This window comes from Carcharhinus amblyrhynchos, chromosome 11, assembly GCF_965287045.1.
Source record: "Carcharhinus amblyrhynchos chromosome 11, sCarAmb.v2.hapA, whole genome shotgun sequence".
Taxonomy (NCBI): domain Eukaryota; kingdom Metazoa; phylum Chordata; class Chondrichthyes; order Carcharhiniformes; family Carcharhinidae; genus Carcharhinus; species Carcharhinus amblyrhynchos.
The window spans coordinates 48,873,770-48,897,469 of record NC_137334.1 but is presented as its reverse complement, the minus strand read 5'-3'; the positions used below and the strand labels follow the sequence as shown (position 1 = coordinate 48,897,469).

The 23,700-nt window shown below is 40.3% G+C and overlaps 1 protein-coding gene across 5 annotated transcripts in view; it reads left to right on the top strand.

Annotated features, from left to right (window-relative positions):
• Positions 1 to 23,700, top strand: part of tlk1a (tousled-like kinase 1a) — a 162,570-nt gene that overhangs the window by 115,223 nt on the left and 23,647 nt on the right. For all 5 annotated transcript variants that reach the window (XM_080199046.1, XM_080199048.1, XM_080199045.1 and 2 more), the window contains one exon: positions 2,325 to 2,406. In XM_080199046.1, the coding sequence (XP_080055172.1) occupies positions 2,325 to 2,406 (82 nt within the window). The remainder of the gene's footprint in view (positions 1 to 2,324; positions 2,407 to 23,700) is intronic.

Sequence of the window (23,700 nt, the reverse complement as noted above, 5' to 3'; positions counted from 1 at the left end):
AGCTATAATTCTTAAAGTTACCAACTTTATACTGACTGAATTTGATAGTTAATAATTTGATAGTTCTCTGATATCTTTGGCTACACTTAAACCACTCCCAACAACCCCCAAACACTGTCCAACAACGGCAGAATCAATGGAGTACAAATCATATTGAAATGTTGCTGTACTTTTAGTTAATTAAATGACAAACTCATATAACTGAGAAATGATTGAACTGCTTGTCTGGATTCTCATTTATAACCATTCATTTAGATTTTTTGTTACACTGTAGTAGTGATGTCCTTTTTAAAAGGGCAGTTAGTTTGTCTTTATTTTTACCTCTGGTTGGATCAAAAGCAGTATAATAATTCATTTTTATAGCTACTTTTGACGTGCATTTTCTAAATATTGGGAAAAAACCGTGAGAATTTGGTATCTTATTATTTCATTACTGCATTCTTGTAATAACGTTTTGAAATTCCTTATTTTTGTACTATTAGTTTAGGGGGAATTTTGATTGATGCTACTTAACATTAAATTTTCTAGTATAAAGGTGACAAACGTCTTTAATAGCATATTACCCATAGTACAAGATCCAGTTATACACAATGTTTTTGGGTAATACAGTTCTTTTAAGCATTGTTTTATTGTGTATATTGCCTAAACAAAAAAATAAAAATCCATCACGTAAAATTAGTTCATCTCAATTCAGATTGCTGGCCTGACTTTACAAGTCAACACATTTCACCCTCCACATTTATCCTCCTGAGGAGCATAGAGGCACAAATAGGCTAGTCAGCCTATCGAGCCTGCTTAGCATTTAATACAATCATGACTGTTCTTCACTTCAATGCCTTGTTCTCGCGCAATCTCCTGGGACCTAGGTTTGATTTCTGACTTGTATCATTGTCTATGTGGAGTTTTGCTCATTCTTCCCGTGTCTGTGTGGATTTCCTCTGGATGTTCTGGCTTCCTTCCACAGTTCAAAGGTGTGTGTTAGGTGCATTGGTCATGCTAAATTGCCCCTTAGTGTCCCAGGATACGTACGTTAGTAGGATTAGCGGGGTAAATATGTGTGGTTACGGGGATAGGGCCTAGGTGGGATTGTTGTCAGTTATGGACTGAATGGCCTCCTTCTGTACTGTAGGATTTCTATGGTTACTATGATTTCGACATCACTTTATGACACTGGTATCTAGAAACCTGTTAATCTCTGTTTTAAATGTTCTTGGTGACTGGGCTCCCACAGTTCTCTGGAGTTGAGAATTCCAAGTTTCACAGCCCCTCTGCGTTATGGACATTGCCATGCCTTGACCTCAGTGCCACATGGGTCTTTTATAGCTCCATTTGTGATTGAGCTCATGGATCACTTGCTTGTTTCTCTCTGTTTGTCAGGATGTGCTGCATACAATCAGCCCAACCTACTTCATTCCTCACCCTTTTTAGAAAAGAATACCCCAACTCCCAGAATGGAATTCTCTTGGACTCCAATTGTCCCCTTTTCTGGCTCTCCCCAGAAGGATATCAAAATCTCCGTGATTCTCCATAACTGCCTCAGTTCCAGGCTGGTAATCCCTTCATGCCTCCCTTTTAATACTGTCAGCTTAGTGGCCTCAAACTGACATCTGTAATCTCAAATTATCTAACACGTCTGACCTGAAAGTTCATGCCAAACAAAGCTTGAACATCTAAATATTTACTATAATTCCTTCTCCCTAGCTAAATCTGCCCACTATTCCAAAATGAACTTGCAGTAGAAGCAATTTCAGTCCCCTCCATCTCTCTTTACTGCTGTCCCTGTTTGTTCCTACCAGTTTAAATGTAATAAGTATATAACTAACTTTGCTTCCAAAGCTGAGGGAAATCCCACTTGTGTCTCTGCCTTCAGACCTGGCTGTTCTCTCTAGCTCCTTATTCCAAATTGTCCCTCTGCTCCATTTCTCATTCAAAGTAAGCATCCATTTTCCAATCAGTGAACTCCACCTCCTGCCTTGACTTGTGTTTCTTCAAACCTCTACTTGTTGAACATGAATCTTATTACCAATGTCTGGTATTATACATTTCTCCTTCAAAGGAGCAGTCACCACCCTTCTACTCAATGAACGGAACAAATTATACTACTACTACAGTTTGAATTTTTAAAGTAATGATGACTTGATTAATCATATCTTTATATGTTAACTCATTTTATGCTGTATTTAACAAAATATCTAGAATATGTTCAGTATCCAGTTTCATCCAACTGAAAACTTCAACCTGTTAACGTTTTTCATAATGTCCACCTTAACAAACAAGAGTTAGTTTCTGGAATGTTTGGCTGATATTAGTCTTATGTTTTTTAGATTCAAAGATCACCCTACGTTGAATGATAGATATTTATTACTACACCTACTTGGACGAGGTGGCTTCAGTGAAGTATATAAGGTATGCAGATGCGGATGAGAACTTGAGATTGCTGAGTAACTTAGTCAGCAAAATTCTGCTTTCACAATAAAATGGAACTGAGATGACGAGTTGTGTTAGATTAGCTAGGTAAAGTGTATTTTTGTATATAATGCGACTTGATACAATTAAGTATGCAATATCAATTTTAAGAAACTTCAAATGTCATGACTCAAAGTTTTTTCATTCTTCATTCTTAAATGATTTCCCCATAGAAATAGCTTTTGCAAGAATTTATTCTGTGTGGCTTTCTCATCTGACATAGTATGACATTTTCTTGCTGTTTTGTCCAGATCATTAGGAAGGTAAGTGACATAGTGGTACTATGTATGTGCAGTTCTGATGGGCAACATTATCTTTGCTAATATTTTCAACCTGCCCATTTTTTCACTGATCCCTCAGCTTTGCTTCCACAACTTCTTTGCTATTATTTTCCAGACAGGGTCCTGCAAAGTTGCGTTCAGAGTATAGCCTATTGCCTTATCAGTGGCTGCTAGAAAACCTAATGTTTTATGTGAATACATCCCTTATTACTGTCCGTGTCTTTTATTTGCTGTAGGGTTGGGGGGGAGCATGTGAATGCTATTGAGAGGCGAGACGAGCACTCGTAAAGCAAGTGAGATGTTATACTACAGTTTCATTATTAGATGTTGATTCCTCCTTTGTGTGATACTTGGCTTCTATTCAGTAACTGTCCACAGTAGCATGACACCACGAATATTTCTTTTTATGAGAATCACTGGAATAGCCATGCTTTTTGCTTTTTCTGAGTGAGATTGCCAAGTTGGTGCTGATGTTACTGATCTGCATTTTTTGTGCTATGTGCATGGATGCCCACTGGGAACTGGGTTGAAACTGAGTAGATTAATTTCTCAGGAAGATCTTTTACAGCCAGACAACAGACAGGGTTTCAGTCCACCATTCTGGTGTAAGTTTTAATCTGGATGTTCAGGTAGAAGGACAAATAAATTATGCAGCCAACATGCCATCTTAGTATTTTTACCTGAGCTTAATTCTTTCTCTCTCTCTCACTGCTGCCGGGGCGCCTCCCCCTGCACCCACTGCCGAGGCCCTCATGCATACATAAGCCATTGCAAGTTCTGATGGGAGCTCTCCAAGCAGAAATGTAACTACTTTTATCTCCAAAGTTGCTCATGGTCCTACTGAATATTTCTGATCATTTTGTGTTTACATTTCATAGTTCCTACATCTGCAGTTTTCGCACTTTGTCCAGTGCTGGCATGTCATTTCAATGATCTTACAGTTACACACCATATATGCAGCCTTCAGGAATCCTTCTAGATGCAAATATGTCAAACTCTGGGCAGTATCCTTTAGGAAGGGCACGGCAACCTTGGGCATGGGTCTAAGCAAGACTTGTTGACATGGTTCCAGGTATAATGTGTAGGGGTTGTGCTTGACTTTGTTATAGATAATCACATTGGTTTCCTGGATTTGAAACTTGGTTCACAGATGATGGTGATCCCTTACTCTTTGCTGAAATCATCTTGCCTGGCTAAGTTTCCCACCACTTACCTTGTCAAAACTGTCACATTGGTAATATAACCCTGATCACCACATAGCCTGGTTTCTCCAACAAATCCTTTGGTACTTTCACCACTTGTGTACGTCACCTTGTTCCACCCTTGCCATCTCTTAAAAATCTTGATTGTTCCTACCAGCTCGGTGAATAGCACTGCTAGCTATGCAGATACATGGATTTGGGCCTGTGTCTGTGGGAGTTTGTGCATTCTCCCTGTGGATGCGTGGGTTTCCTCCGGGCGCTCCGGTTTCCTCCCACACCCCAAAGATGTGCTCTTAGGCTGATTGGTTTTACCAAATTGACACTATTCTCCCCTGAATCTGGCTAAGTCAGGGGTTCTATTCGTAGACACGCAGGGTAGAATAGGTGTAGGGTGATGCGGCGGCGCGGGCTTGTTGGGCCGAAGGGCCTGTTTCCCGTGCTGGGTTGTTCTTTGTTTTTCTCACGTCCATCTCCTCCTCCTCCTCCTCACTAACTCAAACCCAAGTTTCTCATCTGCCTCCTTTTTCATCCTCAGCCTCTGCATTAACTGCAGCTCATTCTTTACAATCTCAGCTGCGTCTGTATGTTCTCCTTTTAAATTCACTGACCTCTTCCTTGTACATCTCCCTCTACATAACGTCTCCTCCCCGTACTTCTCCCACTAGCCCCTGTATACCCTCTGCTCCCTGTATATCTCTCCCACCTACACATGGGCTATTCCTTCAGCCTTGCCTTTGTGCATGCTTCTCGACTCCCATGGTTTCTATAGTAAGGCCATTTCCAGCTCTTTCCTCTGCACCTGTTTCTCAGTATTTTTAAGTTGAACCAGCTGTTGGGTTCAAGCCTTACTCCAGACACTTAACATGATTTAAGCTTTGGTCCATTGCTGCACTGTGGAAGGTGTTGTCTTTTGGATAAGATCTCAGGCCCCCTCTGTCCCTTCAGATGGGTATCAAAGATGTTATGGCACTAATTTGAAGAAGAGCAAGGAAGTTCTCCCTGCATTCCAGCCAATATTTCCCCCTCAATTAAGCTCACTTAAACAGATTATTGATCGTTATCACATTGTGCTTGTAGGAATTTGTGGCGTGCAAAATTTGCTGCCATGTTCCTGCAGTACCACACTTAAAACTATTTGTTTGACTGTAAAACTCTATTGGATGATCTGAAACCATGAAAGATGTTACACTAATTGCCTATCTTTATTTGGAGAAAATATTATCACTATTCGATGCTCTTGTTTTCCACCAGCTCCACCGCAAAAACCATTCACCCTAGTATATCATTGTCCCAAATCCAAGAACTGTAAACTTGAGCATGTGTGAAACACCAATGTGCTGGAAATTGCCTTGCTAACGCTGGGCACTTACTTCCTTCAGGGCCCTGCTTGCAGCTCAGTCCTTTGCATAAGCCATTATTTATTCCTCAATATTTTTTCCTGTATCTTCATATCTACTTTTGTCTGAATTTACTTCTGTGAAGAGCCTTGGATGTGATTACATTGAAGATGCTATATAATGCTTCGTAAAACAACTTGCATTCAAGGCTCTTCACAGACTGTTAGCCACATGTTGCAATAGAATAAGATCTATTTTAAATTAGTTCAAGGTAGGGGCAGTGGGATAAGGGATAGAGGTGGAGTGAGTTTCCTGATGTTTGACAGCACATTTTTTTTTCTGCCCTCAAACATGTTTTCTGAAAATGCATTTCAAATGTCAACTTGAACAGAAACAGGTGTGCCATCATTCTATTATACTTCTTTCACTATAGTTCACAAGTTTAAAATAAAACAGTATAAATTAAATCTTATGCTTGTTTGAAATTTTACTCTAATCTTTTTGAGTAGTGCTCAGTAATTGAATAATTATTGTTAAAGGCTGATGGAGAGCCATTCTATTATTTGGCTAGCTTAACTGTTCAAATTGCACGTGTAACCCATGTTCTTCAACTAAGAAACACATTGTCATAGTCCACGATTTTAGTAGAAACTGAAACCTTTAGATAAAATCCTGAATGAAGGTGATAAAAGTTACAAAATAACTAAATCAATACATTTAGTTGTGTTATTTTGAAAATTTAAATTGTCAACAAATAGGGTGTGGAAAAATGGTGAAATATGTAACTTTATTTAATTTTTTGACATCAGGAGTTTCAGTTATTCAGGGATAAATAATGGATTTTCTTTCCCTAAAGTACTTGATTCATTTGGTTCACCAAGAGAGTAGAAAGGCTGAACTGTAATCGTGAATTGCTTTGGAGAGTTTTGTGCACATCAAAAACTGAATAGTAAAAAGATGACGCAGCACTTGCTAATTAACTATAAATCACATTTTCCTGACAACAAAAAAATGGATTAATAATGATTAAATCCTCACTTCACCAGTTATTTACTTAACATTTGGGTAGACTATGGGCTTGCGAGGGCACAACCACCTGAAGATATGTTGTGTATTACGTGGCATAATAATTCTGCTTTTTGAAAGAATGCATCATCCAATTAAGTTGAGTAATACCATGGAGGATCCAAAAGTAATATTAAAAACATTATTAGCGCTTGCAAATGTCTTATTTTGTCACGCATGCGAAACAGTTGGCACGGTTAGACATTCACTTTGCGTTGCATGAAATTTCTAATAGTAGCCATGCCTCATGAACAAAATTCATGATATTATCTCATTGTAGCTGGCACTGTAAAATGATTTTGCAATGTCGAGGGTTCATACGTATCCAGTCTGTGTCTCATGCAATGGTAACATACGCAAATAGTTGTGAATAACATCAAAGGGTGACAAGTGTGTGTTAAATGTTTCACAACTATTACATCTACTGTCCTGTTCCAAATCTCTTAAACCTTACTTGGAAGCTTTATATCCAGGATTTTCTAATTTTCTTCACATAGCTTTACCTTTAGAATTTATAGTAATTTTGTTTTGCCCAGTTAGGCTGTCTTCTGCTATTGTCTTCAATGAGCCTTGGCCCTGCACACATCTCCTGCGATGAAAAGTTCATTTATGCCTGTTGGAGTTTAGAATCCCCTGCAATGCAGAAGGTGGCCATGTGGTCAATCGAATCTGTACCGACCACAATCCCACCCAGACCCCGCTCCCGCAACTCCATATATCTACCCTATTGATCCCCTGACACTAGGGGCAATTTAGCATGGCCATCAACCTAATTCGCACATCTTTGGACTGTGGGAGGCAACTGGAGCACCTGGAGGAAATCCACACACACGCATAGAGAATGTGCAAACTCTACACAGACAGTGATCCTAAGCTGGAATTGAACCTAGGTCCCTGTTGTTGTGAGACTGAAGTGCTAACCACTGTGCCACCATGCCGCCTGTTTCATCTTTTTAGCCCTGATCTCTGTTTTAATATCCTTTTGATTCTACAGCTTTCTCATATCTCCTGACTGTTAGTTTGATTCCTTTACAGCCCCATCACTCCACAAAACTGTAGAATTGTTACAGCACAGAAGCTGGCCATTGGGTCATCATGTTCGTCCTAGCTTTCTGTGAGAACATTCAGCTAGTCCCACTCCCTTGTCCTTTGCCCTGCACAGTTGTTTTCTTTGCTGGTCCTTATCCTATTGGTTAAACCATGGCAATCTCAGGCAGTTCATTCTAGATCACAGAACCATAGAATCCCTGCAATGCAGAAAGAGGCCATCCGGCCCATCAAGTCTGCAGCAACTCTCCAAAACAGTATCTTACTCATGCCCTCATGTCCGCTCTATCCCCATAATCTTGCTCATTTACCATGGCTAATCCACCTAACCTGCACTTACTTGGATGTGGAAGGAAACCTGAGCACCTGGAAGAAACCCATACAGACATGAGGAGAACACACAAATTGCACTTAGATAGTTGCCTGGAATTGAATTCAAGTCCCTGGCACTGTGAGGCAGCAGTGCTAACCACTGTGCCACCTTGATCTTAACCACTTGCTGCGTAAAATACATTTTTTCCTCATGCCACCATTCACCTTAAATTGATGTCTCCTTCAGCCAATGGAAACAGTTTCTTATCTTTTTGTTCAGAACTCTCATGATTTTGAATACTTTTATCAAATCCTCTCAACCTTCTCTTTTCTGAGAACAGCCCCAACTTCTCCAGTCTCTCCATGTAACTAAAACCCTTAGTCCCTTATGTCTGGAACTATTCACCTTAAATCTGCAGCATTTGTAAAGCCTTCCTGTCTTTTCTAAATGTATGGTGCCCAGAATTGGATACAGTACCTCTGTTGAGGCATTATCACAGCCCATTTTCACCACATGTCTCTGCCTTGTGTGTCCTTTGAATCATTTTCACAAAATGCCCTGCCATCTTCAGCAACTTGTACATATATCTACCCCAGATCTCTCTCTCTGCGTTCCTAGTTAACATATACAAACCTAAATTACACTTACTGTCTTATGATGCTCAGCCTTAAAATAATAGTCCTAATTGTTTTGTATGAAGTAAAGTTACTTATTAATCACAGGTAGGCTTGCATTAACACTGCAATGAAGTTACTGTGAAAATGCCCTGGTTGCCACACTCTGGCGCCTGTTCAGGCACACTGAGGGAGAATTTAGGATGGCCAACCTACCTAACCAGCATGTCTTTGGACTATGGGAGGAAACTGGAGCGTCCGGAGGAAACTCACGTAGTCATGGGTAGATTGTGCAGATTCTGCACAGACTGTGACCTGAGCCAGGAATTGAACCTGGGTCCCTGGTACCGTGAGGTGCCATTTTGCTTCAGTCAGGTAATTTTTAAATAATTCAACCTTTTGGTATGTGGCCTTTCCTTCCACCACATTTTTTCTCCATTACTCTTGCTGTTAATATGTATATTGCTATAATTGCTTCCAGTTCTATATTCCCTTAAAACCTAGATGTTTAGTCCAGTGTGATCTTATAACATTTGCAAAATCTACTCCCCTCTAAGGCTATTGTTGTGCTTGCCGCAATGTTTTAACCCTTCTACGGTGGACAAAGAACTGCAAGTAGACATCTTGTTAGTACAACCAATATTTATTTAAAACACAATCGATAATCACTCACCCAACCAACAATGTTATCTTACAGAAAATACTAAAGTCCAAGTCCAGTACCTTGACTTAACTTTGTGTGACTGGCAAGTACCCAAGCAGATATTGGCCTTTGTCTGTTTATTGGTCTCGGTCATCCTCTGTATAATCTGGTCCTTTAGTCTGGCCTGGCACTCTGGCTCTGGTTTTTCTTCCTTCTCGGGTGTGGTGGCTCTCCTCATGCTGGTTGTTGCTGGCGATGGTCATTCGTGGGATCAGAGAGAGAGATTCTTGGTTGCGCAACACCCCTTATACCCTTTTGGGTTTTGCACCCCTTTTGGCTATTGCCAATCAATCGGGAATTGATCACCCTGGTTGATAAAGTCCAATCGGGTGCTGCCACACCAATATCTGGGTGTGTCCCCGCCGGCTAAGTCTGAAGGTGCTGGGGGCAGGTAGAACACACACCTCCCTCCCAATAAGGGATTATGGCACCCCAACGTCTGGTAAACAACCCAGTTTGTCCAGAAAGTCCCTTTTGTCCTGGAGATAGCCTTCATAGCGAGGGGGATTGAATATAAAAGTAGGGAGGTCTTGCTGCAGCTGTATAGGGCATTGGTGAGGCCGCAGCTGGAGTACTGTGTGCAGTTTTGGGCGCTGCACCTGCGCAAAGATATTTTAGCCTTGGAGGGAGTGCAGAGGAGGTTTACTAGGCTGATACCGGAGTTGAGGGGGTTGAGCTATGAGGAGAGGCTGAATAAACTAGGCTTGTACTCGTTAGAGTTTAGAAGAATGAGGGGAGATCTCATTGAGACGTATATGATGATGAATGGGATGGATAGGATAGAGGTGGAGAGACTCTTCCCGCTCAAAAAAGGACGGTAGGACTAGGGGGCACAGCCTCAAGATAAAGGGGGGGCGGTTTAGAACGGAGTTGAGGAGGAACTTCTTCACTCAAAGGGTGGTGAATCTCTGGAATTCTCTGCCCATTGAAGTGGTGGAGGCTGCCTCGCTAAATATTTTTAAGACGCGGGTTGATGGGTTTTTGATAAGAGAGGGGATTAAGGGTTATGGGGAGAGGGCGGGAAAGTGGAACTGAGCCACGACAGATCAGCCATGATCTTATTGAATGGTGGGGCAGGCTCGAAGGGCTAGATGGCCTACTCCTGCTCCTATTTCTTATGTTCTTATGAGATGATCCATATCCTGTGTAGTCAGTCATCTGAGTTGTAGCCAGTTTATCTCTGTCTTTTAGGCTGCAGCGTCTCATTTTAATTCTTGCCCAATTGTCCCAGAGTGCTTTACAAATTGCCATTTTAGATGGCCCATTTGGCCACTCTATTCTAACTTCTCCTGTCTAACCCTGGTTGACACTAGTCTTTCCTCCTGATCCTGCTTTGCCCTTGCCTTTTGACCTCCCGTTTTGCAGTCCTTCTATGCCACAATTATCCAATGCTGGCTAACTTGAACCTTGACTGTCTGCAATGCTGTGGGAGATTGAGGTGTTTTGTATTAAATGTGATGCGCTAGGTTTCATTTCGAGTTGAAAAGACCTTTGTCAACTGGGATTGAATGGTGAAAGCTATTATTAATACCTGAAATGCTCATTGAACCTAGTTGATGCCCTTCCAGTACAACTCTGCAGTGATTATATCATTTGTCTTCCCCCTCAATAAGTGATGTTTTTGATGGCAATAAGGGCTTGAATAAAGTTTATCCAAAAAGTCTTACATTTTTGCAATATTGTAGTTTTTAAAATCTTTTAATGCCTTTTGTTAACCTGAGGGCTCAGAACTTTGAATCCATGAGGTGAATTTGGAGTATAAAATCTCAGCATGAGCAGCATAGCCAGTTTCCCCAGGATGCATTAATACCATTTAGTCAACTGTACTAATGGAAAATTGTTTAGCTTCTTGCAGTACCTGCTCACTTCAAAATAATATCGAAGAAACACTTGAGGACAAATTTCAAAGCATTAACTCAGGTAATATTTATGCTTTTAAAAAAGCAAGTGAGAGGGAGAGGAATGATATGGCAGTTATTTATTGCATGCATGCTTTTTGTATTTTGTGACTTACAGAAAATGTATTAAGCTCACAGACATAAAAGTAGAGATGGGGAAGAGAGGGGTGTGTATTGAACTTAAAGTTAATTACATGGGTACATGTGGCAAGTTTGCCAGGATAGATTCGGATGTTAGATTAAAAGGTGTGTCAGTAGATGAGCAATTCTGAGGGTTTAAAGCAATATTCAAAATTCTGAACAATCTACAACTCATTAAGAAGCACAGATACCATGGGAAAAGTGATCCATCTGTGGCTATCTAAAGATATCAAGGTTAGTATTAGAATAAAAGATGAGGTTTATAATAAGTAAACCTGGGAATTGGGAGAGTTTTAACTACCAGCAAAGGATAACCAAAACGTTGATGGAGGGAAATGAAAAATGAGAATACAAAAACACAAGAATTAAGAGCAGGAGTAGGCCATTCAGCCTGTCAAGCATGCTCTGCCATTTGAAATGATCACATCTGATCCAATTACACAGAGAACAAAGACAAATACAGCACAGGAACAGGCCCTTCAGCCCTCCAACTTGTGCCGATCATAATGCCCGACTTAAAAGAAAAAAACCTCTGCCCTTTACTCAGACCATATATTCCCTCCCTATTCATGTACCCATCCAGGTGCCTCTTAAATGTTACTTGTGCTTTCTCCACCTCCCCTAGCAGCATGTTCAAGGCACCCACCACTCTGTGAAACATTTCTCCTGCACATCTCCCTTAAACTTTCGTCCTCTCACCTTGAACCTGTGCTCCCTTGTAATTGACACTTCCACCCTGCAAGAAAGCTTCTGACTATCCACACTATGTATGCTGCTCATAATTTTGTAGACCTCTATCAGGTCTCCCCTCACCCTCTGTCTTTCCAATTAAAACAATTCTAGTTTATCCGACCTCCTAACCAGCACCCTTGAGACCAGGCAACATCTTGGTAAACCTTCTTTGCACTCTCCAAAGCTTCTACATCCTCCTGATAGTGTGGTAACCAGAACTGCACACAATACTCCAAATGCAGCCTAACCAAGATTTTATGTAGCTGCACCATGATTTCCCAACTATTATACTCAATGCCCTGGCTGATGAAGGCAAGCATGGCCACCTGTGTTGCCACTTTTAGGGAACTGTGGACCTGCAAATCCCTCTGTTAATGTTCTGCCATTTATAGTACAATTCACACCTAAATTTGATCCTCCAAAAAGCTTCCCCTCACATTTGGCCGAATTAAACTCCACCTGCCATTTCTATGCCCAAGTCTTCAATCTGTCTATATCCTTTTGTATCCTTTGACAATTCCCAGCACTCTTAGCAACTCCACCAATCTTCATGTCGTCTGTAAACTTGCTAATCAGATCACCCATGTTTTCCTCCAGATCATTTATACATGCTACAAACAACAGAGGTCCCAGCACTGATTGTAGCTGCAACTCCACTTTCCTGTCTGCTCCCATAACCCTTGACTCCCTTGCTAATCAAAAAACTATCTAACTTGACTTTGAACATAGTCAATGATGCAGTCCTCCCATTGTTCTCCATGGAAGAGAATTTCACAGACGAATTACCTTTGGACTAATGAACCTTATCTCAGTCTTAAATGGGAGACCCTTAATTTTTGAACTGTGTCCCCAGGTTCTAGACTTTGCCACGGTGGGAAACATGTCAACATCATCTCCTTTTCCACTCCCCGGATCTTGTGTACATTTCAATTAGACCTCTCTTCTTGCAAATTCTAGGTCCAATCCGCTCAACCTGTCCTTGCAAACTAAACCCTTTCATCCCAGGGCTAAGTCGAGTGAACCTTCTCTAAACTGCATCTAATGCAATTATATCATCTTAATGAGGAAAACAAAATTGTACACAGTACCCCTGATGTGATCTCACCAATATCCTGTAAACAGTAACATAATGTCCCAATTTTTATATTTAATTCCCCTTGCGATAAACATCAACATTCCATTTGCCTTCCTTATCACTTACTACAGTTGCATACCAACTTTTTGTGAATCACGTACCAGGACGCCAACATCCCTTTGTACTGTAGCTCTTTGGTCTCCCTCCAATCAAATAATATACTACTTTTTATTCTTGCCAAGTAGGCAAATCCATATTTTCCCACATTACACTTACCTGCCAATCTTTTGCCCACTTACTTAACCTGTCTAAATTCTTTTGTATATTCTTTATGTCCTCAATTTATGGCAAATTGAGTTGCCATAAATTCACTTTTTAATCCAAGTCATTGATTTAGATTATATATAGTTAAGATGCCAACACTGAACCCTGTGGCACTCCATGAACCTGAAAATGATCCATTTATCCCTATTCCCTGTTTCCTGTTAGCTAACCAATCCCCTGGAATTTTGCTGTTTTGTGGCCTGCTCCTTCCTCTGGAGCCTCCCTGTTTTCTAGCTCTGCTCTCTCCTCTGAAATCTCCATTTTCTGGTCCCATATATTTCCCTGGATTCTTCCTCTGTTCTGGCCCTTTGCATTCCTCTGGAATCTCCCCGTTTTCTGACCTTGCACATTCCTCTGGAATCTCCCTGTTTTTTTGGCCCAACACATTCCCCCAGAGCTTTGTTGTTTCCTGGCCCTGCAGTCCTTGAAGCCTGAACTATATAAAAACAGATTAAAAGATGTTTCACAAGTAAGATGGAAGGAAGAAAGTAGCACGGGTAAACATGGATCCCTTGAGACTGAGCCAAGAGGAATTCTAATGGGAGATTAGGAAAAGACAGCCATTAAACAAATATTTTTGTCTCTTCACAGTAGAAGACACGAAATACTTTACAAAAATAGTAAAATAATTAACATGAGTGGGAAAAAAACAAATTAATGGGACTGAAAGCTAGCAAATCTTCTGGACTGATGGCCTACATTTTGGGTTCTAAAAGAAATGGCTGTAGAGAGAATAGATGCACTGATTGCCATTTTCCAAAATTCCCTTAGTCCTGGAACAATCCCAGCAAATTGGAAAGCAGCAAAAGTTATATGGGCCTGTACTCATTGGAGTTTAGAAGGTTGAGGAGAGATCTAATAGAGATATATAAGATAATGAAGGGGCTAGACAGGGTAGAAGCAGCGAGGTTTTTTCCACTTAGGATAGAAACAAGAACTAGGGGATACAGCCTCAAAATATGGGGGAGTCAATTTAGAACAGAGTTGAGGAGGAACTACTTCTCCCAGAGGGTAGTGAACCTTTGGAATTCTCTGCCCATTGAAGCAGTAGAGGCTGCCTCGTTAAATGTATTTAAGTCACATATTTTTGACCAGTAAGGGAATTAAGGGTTATGGGGAGCAGGTGGGTAAGTGGAACTGAACCATTATCAGATCAACCTGATCTTGTTGAATGGCAGAGCAGGCTCGAGGGGCTAGATGCTCCTGCTCCTGTTTCTTATGTTACTATTCAAGACAGGATGGAGAGAGAAAACTGGGAAATATAAGCCGATTTGCCTGCCATTAGTTGTTGGGGAATATGTTGGATTCCTTTATTAAGAAATTAGTAACAGGACACTTAGAAAATCATAATATGATTAGGTAGAGTGAACATGGTTTATGAAAATGTTTGACAAATCAATTAAGTATTTTTAAGGATGTTAACTGGAAGAATAGATATAGAGGAACTAGTGGATATTCAAAAGGCACTGATAAGGTGCCATGCAGTAGGTTGTTACTGAAGATTAGGGCTTATTGGGTTCAGGATTCTATGATTAGCGCAAATAGAGAATTTTGAACAGAAAACAGTAGGAATAAAGGAGTTACGTTCAGGTTGGCAGAAATGTTGCATGGATCAGGACTGGAGTTTTATATACAATCTATAGGTTTGCTGGCGATTCAAAACAAGGTGGGGAAGTAAGATGCAAGGAAGACACGTAGGCTGCAAAAAAGCTGGGCCTTTATTTCCTAATTTTCTCCCTTCATCCTTTCTTGAATAAACAGGATAACTTCTGTTGCTTTCCAATTTAGTCAGATTGTTCCAGCACCGAGGGAATTTTGGAAAATAGCGACCAGTGCATCTATTCGTGCACGGTATGTTGATGGGCAAGGTGGTGGCAAAAGGCATATAATTTGGGGATCTGTGAATTGGCATGAAGAATAGAAAAATAGAATACTTTTTAAATGTGAGAGACTATTAAATATTAGTGTTCAGAGAGATTTGGGTGTTCTAGTGCAAGAAACACAATATCAACATGCAGATGAGAACAAACAATTAGAAAAGTAAGTGGTATGTTGGCCTTTATTACAAGCAACAGTCAGGAATCCTATGGGTGAGAATTTACTAAAATTACAGTGTAGGGATTTCTCCTGCAAATCCAAGGTATTCTTGCCTTCGAGGGAATACAACCAAAGTTCACTGGAACGATTCTGCGAATGCTTGATAGGGTAGATGCTAAGAGGCTGTTTCCCTTGGCTACAGCGCCCAGAATTCAAGGATATAATAAGATAAATTGGCCATTTATGAGAAATACCTTCAATCAACATGTTCCAATTCTTTGGAGTTTTCTTTTCAGAGAGTTGTGTATGCTCAGTCTGAGTGTGCTGAAGGCAAAGACTGATGGTTCACTTCTACATTGCCAACTGTAATATCACTGCTCAACCTTAACTTCAAAGAATACAAGCTTTTCTTACGCAACTTCCCAACATGTAAGGCCTTAGTGTCCTTCTGATGAATGTGTACTGTATCCTTTCCAAGACCAGTATGTGTGGTATGGTGCCCAAAGATGAAAACGTTTTCCAGTTTAGATCTAACCAGGGTTCTGTGCAATGGAGGCACGTTTTGCTCATGTTTGAATTCCAATCCACTTGAGATAAAAGGCCAACACATTTGCCTCTTTCAATTTTTGTTTCTATCTATGCACAAGGTTTGTGGTTTATTGTACAGTGATATCTGAATCCCTTTGCTCTTCCACAACTCTTAATCTTTCATTGTTAAGAAAATATTATTTGTCTTCCTTCGATGTAAAGATGACCTCTGATTTCCCTACATTGAACTCTATTTTTCAGTCACTTTGTGAATTCAAGCTCTTGTATATACAACATTCTGTGCTTTGTAACTTTGCAAACTTGGATATGCAGCTCCAATCCTTCAGATTTATCTTTCTTAGTTTCAGGATGTAATTTTGTGGCTTTGATTATGGCCATTTCAATGCTGTGGCATGGATGAGAAACCTAATTGGAGAGATTCAAACAGAATTGCAGGAAAGATAAACAGGTTATACCTCCCAAATCTGCTCAAGAACATGGAAGAGGTGAATGATGGAGTGGCAGTTTGTAGGGATAGAATACTTGAAGATGAATATAGATGATTCTGCAGTTTTTTTAGGGAATAGATATAGAAACTGTCAAGTGGGCACTATTTGCAGTTTGAGCTAGCATGAGGGGACCAGAAAGGGAAATTGGGTCATCAGGTCAAGGAAGCAAAAAGCGGGCATGGAGGGAAATGGGTAAGAAACTAGAACAAGATGGTTTTTCAGGGAAACCTAGCCAAGTATGATCCTTTGAATTGCTTTACTTTACAGGCAGGGCACACAAATAAACATTACCTTAGGACTCCGAAGCCCAGATGAAGGGAGTTTGTATGTCTTGAGCATGGTTTAAGCCACTGAGATAAATGAAGAAACAATAGTGAACAACCATTCAGATCTGAATGTGGTAGAAAGTTCCTACCCAGCGTTTCAGTGCATCTGAAGTGCTGATCATCAGAATGCATTATTTAGTGTATTTCTGTTATTATACATTTACTATATACTGCTCACCTGAAACCTTACATTTTCAGAATGCAAAACAAGAACATGTTAAAGCTCAGATGTCTTTTGAACATAATGGCTGGTGCTAGTCACCAAGTACACTTAACTAATCAACTTCCTTTTGAGATATGCTTTGTAAAATGATGCACAGCAATTACTTCAGTTTGTACTGAGGGAGTATCTTGTGACTAAATTGGTAAAGTAACAGCACATTGAGATTACAAAGATGGGTTATTATTATGATTTAGATATTGTTTTTGAAACGTGTAGCTGAACCGGGAGAGACCTTGGTGCGATATATACAAATCGTTAAAGATGGTAGGGTAAGTTAATCTAGTTAATACAATGGGCAGGTAGCATGGTGGCACCTGGGATCTGCATTCAATTCTGGCATTGGGTGACTGTTTGGAGTTGGCACATTCCACCCCGTACACCCAAAACAGTCCAAAAATGTGCAGTTAGTTGGTTAGGCCACGGTAAATGTGTGGGGTTATGGGGATGGGGCAGAGAGGAAGGCCTGGATGGAATTCTCTTTCAGAGAGTAGGTACAGATTCAAAGGCTGGATGGTGAGTTTCTGCACTGTAGGGATTCTGTGGTAAAATCATATTAGTCACTGGCCTTTATAAGTAAAAACATAGATTATAAAAGCAAAGAGATTATGCTAGAATTTTATAAATCATGGGTTGGACCTCAGCTAGCCTATAGCAGACAACTCTTGATAGGATTCTTCAGGAAAGGTTTTTTTTTAAAATGGACATTTTGGAGAAGGTTTACTAAGAATGAGTGACTTCTGTTACTAAGAGATTGGAAAGGGTGGCACTGTTCTCCCTGGAACAGAAACAATTAATAAGTAACCTAATAGAGATTTTCACAATGTTGAAAGGTTTTGATAGAGTAAATAGAGAAAAACTATTCTCTTGGCCGAGTAGGAAAATTACCAGAGGGCAAAAATTTTAAATCACTGACAACGGACTAATGACAGGATAGAAATGGATTTTTCACTGAGTTTTTGGGTTGAAATGCTCTACTTGAAAGTATGATGCAGTTGATTTTGTAAATTTAAAAAGGAAGTTGGAGAGATACATGAAGATGCAAAACATAGAGTTGTGATCTAAAAGTGGGGAGTAGGAATAAGCATGGCTACTCTTTCAGAGAGCTAGCACAAGCATGATGGGCAAATTTCCTCCTTTATTCTTAAATTTCTATGAATTCAAATAGTTGTTAATGGTATAGAGTATTGCTGAAAAACAAACGTCACTCTTTTTATCTCCCAGTCATCAGGATAGTAATAAGAATACCAAATGTAAATGGAACAACAATTTATATTCATGAGAATAGAGTGTTGATTGGTAGAGGCATTGCCATTGAGACTGTACCAGTTGACCAATGAATGACAGTTAGCTGCCAAACTTTGTGTAAATTCAAACCAGGTGGGTTGACTCTGAGTAAGGCATTTCCCTAGGGAATGTACCAGAGAATATGGCTGTTGCCTATTTTGTTAGTTGAAACGGGCGCAATGTGTATATGTTTTCTTTCTATCACAAATACACAGGGTCCTGTGTATTAATATTATAGCTTCCAGCATGTGCAAGTGTGCCATACAGCGCACCTAACTGATGATCTTAAATTGGTTGACTGTGTAATCCTTAGCACAGTCAAAATTGTTTAACAATGTTGCTCTATTGTGGAATCACACCTACTGTTAGACACTGTCTTGAGCTTTACAAACATGCGTTGACTGGGTATGGTCAGTATCTTGCCTGTTGTGAACAGCTGAAGAGGCATACTGTTTGATACAATCAGCCAGTTTTTGGGACATTGCAGCCAACATATCTAGCATCACAGATGCACTGAAATACCTAAGTAACATTACTCATTTGTATGATAGGCAGAAGTCATTTTGGCTTGGCAGGAGCATCCTGTTGGTGGTAAACACCATTATTGTTGCTATTGCATTGTAGCTGTGTGAAACAGTTAACTTCACCTGTTGCTCAAATCTTTTGGGGTATCTTATCTGTGCCAGGTAATCTGAGGTAGACTGGGAACTATTCAGGACCGAAAGTGGCAGCCTTAGGCCCATTCATGAGTTTGCGTGATATAGTGAACAATGGGTGTGATTAAGGTAACCATTATCTAACAGGGTAGCTTTGATGTGTCCTACGACAGCATCAAGCTTGCATGGTGAGCAAATTGCTCTGGCTCTATTTTTGAGGTTGCCAATACCATTCTTGTAGCACATGGGTTTGCAGAAATCTGAATGAGTATATTGATCAGTGATGATAAATATAGATGGTAGTGGAGAACCCTTTAGCAGCTTTCTCAACTAGCATGTCAAAGAAAGATTATAAGATGTTGGAGCAGAAGTAGATCATTTGGCCCATCGAGCCTCCTCCTCCATTAAGTGAGATCATGATTCATGAAAGGAGGCTTATTTGACTGCTTCATTTCAAAGGTGAATTTGAATACCTGAAGATACACATTAAAGTGTGTAAGGAAAGTCTGACATGCAGCTTTGAATTCAAATTAGCGAATATATCATCTACATATCAGAGATATGCAATGTGTAGACGTGTTTCTCATGGAACCCAACAAAGATGATTGAGAGAGCTAGGCCTAGATTGAATCCCTTGGCAACACCATCTATTCTGGCATTACATGGTATTGTTAAAACTTAGCTCAATTGCCCAAGTTGCTGAGTTCATAAGTTCAATGAATACTGATTTACACAATGGTGGCGGGTCTTGATTGCTATGATATTGTACTGCAGTGCAAATGTTTACAGCTTCCTTGAGGTATTTGGTATTCTTGAAAATGTCCTGGTGCAAAATGAAAAACTTGGACGTGTTTTTTCAATTAATTAATGATACTCTTTCAATTAATTAATGATTGGCAAGTTTTTTTTCTAACTTTAGCTTGTTCAGTGATTACCACATCATCCTACTGGTTTTAATTGTCTCAACACATTTTATATCAAAATAAAATCTCTGTTCTTACCATGATGTTATTCAGGTTTACCAACTTCTCTGATCAGTGTTTAACTATGGTTAAATGTGTGGGTACTGAAGTAATTGAAATTTTCATGATTGAAATCAATATTGTTACCAATAGTGGAACTTTACAAAAACAGAAAATGCTGGAAAATCTCAGCAGGTCTGATAGCATCTGTGGAGAGAGAATAGAGCCAACATTGAGAGTCTAGATGATCTTTTGTCAGAGCTGAAGTAATTTCTCAGCTCTCTTTTTGTGATGTATTCTTCTTGGAACAATGAGCAGCTTTTAAGAAAGAATTGTATACTTACTAAATGACTGACAAAAGTTGTGAAACTCCATACACCTGTCCTGGACAGTTCTTATATGAGCTCATTTCACATTGAATTAATAAGGGGTATCTGATAAGTGTTATTTCTATCAGTGCATTTTGTGTGCTGCAATAGATAATGTTTGTTCATCACTTATGCAAGCCTGTAGGAAATTAATATTTAAATCTCAAATATACCATAGTGACATTTGGACAAATATTTTTCAGCAAATAAATGATGTTTATCTCACAGCCCACCTTGGGAAATCCTTTTATTGTTTACTAAATTTTTCAATTTTGTCTCATTTGAAATGAATTAAGTTTTGGGGACCGAATCTATATATGAGTAATTGTAAATGTGTTCCACATCTGCAATTGCAAAATGATTAATTTGGTGCCTCATTATTTTTGTCCAAGAATGCAAGTCCAAACTGTATTTGAGTTTATTAACATCTGTGAAGATTGAAATAAATCACATGGCATATCAGTTGTTTTAATTCCTTATTTGAATATAGGTGCATTTTGCAATATCGATTTTATAGAATAGAAAAATTGCTCAACTCAGTGCTAAATGAAATAGAGGAAGACTTCATGGTAAAGGCAAAACATAAGATGTGCATGCTTAATGATGAAGTAATTTATGATGTCTTGGGTAACAGTGAGACAACTGGTAATTGGCTACATCGGTGCTATTCACGAATGATGCAAGCACTTAATAGTCTAAGAGTTTAGGAAACAATGTTTGGCTTTTCTTTGAAAAATCATGACTTGGATTCAGCAGTGCAGATTGGTCAAATTGAACAATACCACACACTCAAAGGATATCACTTTATTTGCCCTTTCGCTTTTTTAACTTTTCTTATTACCCCTCCTTCACCCCTCTCTTCTTTCATCATGCCTCCTTTCACTTCCCTGTTCTCGGCCACTCCCAGTTTCCTACCGCGGCAGTCATTGGTCCTCAATCTTTTTGCTGCCTTAATTGAGGGCTTGATGCCCTCTTAAGACTGTAGTTTTCTATGTGCTTCTCATGGTATTCATGAAGGCCTCTGGTGCTGGTTTATTCTGAGCAGCAATCCCAATTGCCTTATCCCACTCAGTGCCCTGCTTGTGTCTATCTCGCCACCCACTTCCTGTTCACCTTACTTTTCCCACTGCTGACCCTGTAGACTCTGTCAGTGGATCAATTCTCAGCATTCCTATACATTTCCCTCCAAAATGTCTGCTCACTTACGAGTGAGGCCCTTGCTGTTCCTGAGCTTATTGTGGATGATTAAACCAGTCTAAATCTAATTCATGGAATCCCTACAGTGCAGAAGGGCCCCATCAAGTCTGCACTGACTCTGACAGAGTATTTTACCCAGGCTCTTCCCCCACCCTATCCGCATAACCCCATACAATTATCATGACTAATCCATCTAATTTACACATCTTGGGACACTAAGGGACTAAGCTCATGCTTTCAGGCAGAGCTGTTCATTATTATGCCATTAACACCTAAGCTGGGACAATTATTTGTCCCTTTATCACAATCATCACCAGACCATTTGCCTTTTGTTCCATGACATTGTTGTGCTTTTAATCTCTCCAGCCCTCTACCCTATCCTAGATGTTTCCTTTTGTTCTACCCCATCCTCCCTTTTAACAGAATAAGACCCAACATGTTTCTACTTTCCTGCAGTTCCAAAGTAGAGTCATCTTCAACTCGCAGCATTAACTTTTTCTTTCCCAACAGATATTGCCACATCTACTATTTCCAGTTCATTCTGTTTCTATTTCAGATTTCCAGCATTGAGTGTCTGCTTTTATTATAGATAAGGCCATCTCTGATCACTTTCACTACTCTCCTTCCACATCCCTCTTCCACAAGCTAACCCAACCACATTATGTACTTACCCTGGGGGGGGAAAATTCAATTCATTTACAACTGCACTAACAAAATCCCAACTGCCTGGCCTGTGCCATTCTGTTTGCCACACATCTGCAGCTACTGATTTTCTCGACTGCACCATTGCCTCCACCTTTGAGGCCATAATCCCCAATAAAATGATTACTCTCTCTCACCCTGGCCACTTTGACAGTATGGTTCTCATCTCTGCTTCTTTTTGTCCAAGGATCACCAACTTGAGAAGATGTGGGGGCCACTGGTTTAGCCATTCACCACTAATGGTGAATGTTAAAATCAAGTTAAGTAAGAGTTCTGAATTAGATGAGCACAGATAGCTTGTAGATTTATGGTGTTGGAAGCGATCTTAGCAATTGGGAGGAATGAGGCCATGGAGGGAATTTGAAAACAAGGTTATGAATTTTAAAATCTCTAGTTGAGCAAGCACATGGGTGAACAGGATTTGGTATGGTCAGAGCACAAGCAGCAGAGTTTTAGATGACCTCAAGTCCCAAAAACTGGCCGATTTGTATCAAACAGTATGCCTCTTCAGCGGTTCACAACAGGCAAGATACTGACCATACCCAATTGAGACGAGGGTGGGTTTACAGAGTGGGAAATAACTAGTCTTGGGTGATACCATAAATATATGGTCGAGAGTTCATCTTAGGGTCAACTGTGTCACCAAGGACAGACTTCTCTGATCTCCAAGTGAATGACAGCAATGATTTGGTTGAATGGGCAGTGAAATGGTTAATGGAATTCAATCTGGAAAAGTGCGACGTTATGCATTTGAGAAGGGCAAACAAAGCAAGGCAATACTCAGCAAATGGGAGGATATTGAGAGAGTTTGAGGAAATGAGACACCTTGGAGTGCCTATCCACAGATTCTTGACTGTGGCAGGACAGATGGTCAAGAAAGCATATGAAATACTTTCTTTATTAGGCAAGGTGTTGAATACAAAAGCATGGTCATTATGCTGGAATTGCACAAAATGCTGGTCAGGTCACAGGTTTGTGTACAATTCTGGTCACCACGTTACAGGAAGAACATAATTGCTCTGGAAAGAATGCAGAGGTGATTTACAAGAATGTTGCCACACCTTGAAAATTGAAACTGAGAAGAGATTGGATTGAACATAAGAAATAGGAGCAGGAGTAGGCCATCTAGCCCTTCGAGCCTGCCCCGCCATTCAATAAGATCATGGCTGATCTGTCGTGGCTCAGTTCCACATTCCCGCCCTCTCCCCATAACCCTTAATCCCCTCGCTTATCAAAAACCCATCAACCTGCGTCTTAAAAATATTTAGCGAGGCAGCCTCCACCACTTCAACGGGCAGAGAATTCCAGAGATTCACCACCCTTTGAGTTGAAGAAGTTCCTCCTCAACTCCGTTCTAAACCGCCCCCCCCCCCCTTATCTTGAGGCTGTGCCTCCTAGTCCTACTGTCCTTTTTGAGTGGGAAGAGTCTCTCCACCTCTATCCTATCCATCCCATTCATCATCTTATATGTCTCAGTGAGATCTCCCCTCATTCTTCTAAACTCTTAACGAGTACAAGCCTAGTTTATTCAGCCTCTCCTCATAGCTCAACTCCAGTATCAGCCTAGTAAACCTCCTCTGCACTCCCTCCAAGGCCAAAATATCCTTGCGTAAGTGCGGCGACCAAAACTGCACACAGTACTCCAGCTGCGGCCTCACCAATGCCCTATACAGCTGCAGCAAGACCTCCCTACTTTTATATTCAATCCCC